This window comes from Tupaia chinensis, unplaced genomic scaffold (assembly GCF_000334495.1).
Source record: "Tupaia chinensis unplaced genomic scaffold, TupChi_1.0 Scaffold000054_1, whole genome shotgun sequence".
NCBI classification, from domain to species: Eukaryota; Metazoa; Chordata; class Mammalia; order Scandentia; family Tupaiidae; genus Tupaia; species Tupaia belangeri.
Window position 1 is genome coordinate 1,922,816 of NW_006159512.1, and position 3,415 is coordinate 1,926,230.

General features: G+C 42.0%; 1 protein-coding gene across 2 annotated transcripts in view; it reads right to left on the bottom strand.

The window, feature by feature from the left end:
* Nucleotides 1-3,406, bottom strand: part of IKBIP (IKBKB interacting protein) — a 33,056-nt gene extending 29,650 nt beyond the window's left edge. For both annotated transcript variants that reach the window (XM_006141371.2, XM_006141370.3), the window contains exon 1: nt 3,125-3,406. In XM_006141371.2, coding sequence (XP_006141433.1) covers nt 3,125-3,300 — 176 coding nt within the window. In that variant the 5' untranslated portion in view covers nt 3,301-3,406. The remainder of the gene's footprint in view (nt 1-3,124) is intronic.
* Between the last annotated feature and the right edge of the window lie 9 nt (nt 3,407-3,415).

Here is a 3,415-nt window from a genome sequence, read left to right on the forward strand (position 1 = left end):
TTTATGCCAAAATCAGACTTGTGTTCATGGATATGTATATATCAGGTGTGCTTGCTATTGGAAGTATTTAGATTAAGTAAGTTCAGCAAATAAATAAAATGGGGGGAAAAGGCATAGAAAGCAACCATGGATACCAGAGAGAGGTCCAGAGGAGGGTGAGACATGGCAGAGGGGGAGGGATAAAGAATCAAGGATGGCAAAAATAACAAAATATACAGGAAACAAGAAATGGAAAATTATTTGTTGACAATAACACGTATGTTGATGTGCTTGATCGAGCCAATATACAATGTATTCTGGATGGGAAATCTCATTTTGTTTGCTGTAATGACGTAAAGTGAATGAGTGTAAATAAATACATTTAAATATAAAAACAAACAAAAAACTGAAGTGTACGACTGATACTCAAACCTTACAGCTTTGGCCAACTGGTTTCTCTAGTATTTATTGTCAAGTTGACATAGGATGATTCATTAGGACTTCATTAACAGAAAAAATATTAAGAACAATTTTCTTAATTTTATTTATTCATATTGTTTTTTAATTAGACCAGAGAGAGACAGAGAGAGAGAGAAAGCAAGCCACCAGGTCCCGGAGGTGAACCGTGGTTGGACATGTGGTAGTCTAGCACCTTAACTACACCAGGACCTGCTAGCCCCTCTGTTTACTTTTCAAATGAGGAACCAAATAGGAAAGGTCTGAAGACGCTGACACAGTGTGATGCCTTCTAATCCTCCTTGGATAGTGGAAGGGTTCAGATTTTTTTCTTGGGTGAAGGGATGAATAAGCTGTGCTTAAGAGTATACAGATAGATGCACATACTTGTTTTATTTTAATAACTAGGTGTCAACCCAGTATTTGTTAAAGATATGGTGGACAGGTTTTAGATGCTCGAGTATGTGTTCTAGTGGTAAAGATCTCAATAGCTTTGTTACAATTCTAGTGTGCTTCTAAATATTTTAAGAGATTCTAAATGTTTTTTATTTGGAAAATGCTTACAAATGACTTCTAAGGACACATTTTTATTCCCACACTCACCATAAATAAATACTTTGCTATAAATTGCAACCAATGTATACACAATGTACTTCAATTCTTATGGCTAAAGATTTCACAAGAACTGACAGTCAATTATGAAGGATCTTCATAAACATCACAATGTGTGTATCATGAAAAAAAAACATAGATTTGAAAATTTTTTGCATCGAAAAACCTTATACTTTAATTCCATTCTTCCTTGTACTTCTTGAAATTCCTTCTATTTTATTTTTATTTATTTATTTATTTTTGAGAGGTTTATGCTATAGGGAGCGTGTGCTCGCAAGAAAGACAGAAAGAGACAGAGACAGGAAGCGAGAAATCACCCCCCCCCCCAGATGGGATGGCCACATTGCAATCCCTTCTCCTCCATTCTCCTCTTGGAATCTTGGGCATGCATGCACATGTGCCAGGCGTGAGTTTAAGCCACTGGGTCTGGGACTCGAACCACAGTCGACTACATGGGAGTCCAGCGACATAGCTATTATGCCAACTGCAGGTCCTGAAATCCCTTCTATTTTAATATCAATTATAAAATCCACTCATTTAAAATTAATTTTTCATTAAGTATTGTTTTATCATTTTGTAAAGACAGCTCAAAGTAAATCTTCCTATTGAATGACATGTTTTTGCATTTACTGCAGGCAATAAAGACAAAAATCACTAACAGAAAATTGCAGAGCCAAAACATCTGCTTTTCAGATGTTTCTTTAAGGTTTAGTGGTAGTCTACAGTGGCAGGTAGTCCACTTTATTTCTTTAAGGCTTAGTTTCTTACTGGAGCATTTTCCCAGGACAGAACTAATTGAAAACCAAAAGTTTTGTGATGTAATTTATCACACACTATTGTGAAACTCTGGCTAATGAACTTACTAAGTTTAGCACCAAAACCAAGTTGTAGTGAGTTCCAGAGAGAAGCAACATTTTTCAGCCTTTGAACTTCTATTAATTCAATGACTTTTTTTTTTTTTTTTTTTTTGGCCAGAGGGCACATGTGCTTGCCAGAGAGACAGATTGTGAGGGAGACAGAGAAGGCACCTGCCATGGGACATGATCACCCAGGGATACATCATAATCTCTTCTCTATTTCTCTACCCTTTCAGGATTTAGGGCATGCATGTATGTGCACCCACGGGTCTTTCTTTCTTTCTTTCTTTCTTTCTTTCTTTCTTTCTTTCTTTCTTTCTTTTTTTGCACCTGTAAGTGTTTTTCAAGCTGTTGGTCCAAGAGTAGAAACTAACAGTCGAACACGTTAAGAGATCCAGGCTCCTTTAAACACCAGGCCTGAACTCCTTAATAATGTTTTCGATAGAAACAGGGTTATTTCTAGTAGTAGGTAGTCTAGTCCTACCGTGGTGGTTAAGGACACTGGACTCCCACATGGTCGACAGGGGTTTGAGTCCCCAACCTGGCGGCTTGATTTCTCACTTTCCCTCTCTCTCTCTTTTTCTGTCCCTTTCTGGTCAAATTAAAATAAATGAAGGAATAAATAAACTTAAGTAAAATAATTCTTTAAAACAAAACAGTGGTTAGTCTTAGGTGAGCTCGGCGCAATACTTAAGTAATTTTACAGTATTTAAGTTCAATTTGTAACTTAGGAAGACTTTTAAATTCAGATTCATAACGCATGCACATTGATCAAATATAACAAGTCCTTCAAACTTTGGTATTGTTAATGTCTGTTGCTTTGGGACCCTAACGAGCTGTTGCAATGTTGCAAACGTTTCCATTAGGCATGTACCGGGTGGTGAGGTGCAGTTAACTGGTCCCTCGCACCGCACAACCGACAGGAATTAACGGTTTGCAACCTAGGACCGCTTTGACCTGTAGGAGGTGCTTAACCGAGTATGGTCCAAATCTGCAGCTCTTAAGAAACGGCTACTCGTTCCTAAACCCTCGGTGGGTTTCCGGAGCCGCTGGGCCCAGCTAGTAGTGCAGTTAAAATGCATTACGAAAGGTGGGCAGCGTTCTCCCTTCGGAGTGCAGGCAGGGGTTTGGAGGTTAGCGGATGCCCATCCGGGGGACCCCGAAGAGCGGGGAGACCGCCCGAGGTCGGACACGGCATGAGCCGCCTCGCATCCACTTACCAGGCCAGGCCCAGGCACGTCCCCAGCGACAGCAGGCTCAGGCCCGTCCGGGGGTCCGCCCAGCCCCCGCCTCCGCCGCCCCCGGCCTCGGGGTTCTTCCCGCTCTCACTCCGCTTTCCGGATTCCGCGGGGGCTCCCTTGGGCCCCGGCTTCTTTCGGCTCTTCACCTCGGACATGTCTGGAGGCCCCGAGGGCAAACCCGGGCGGCTTCTTCACTAGGGGTGCGGGACGTGGCCGCCTTTGGCTCCTCGGGATGCCTAGGCGGTGGCCGCGCCCCCCTACCGGCTTTGG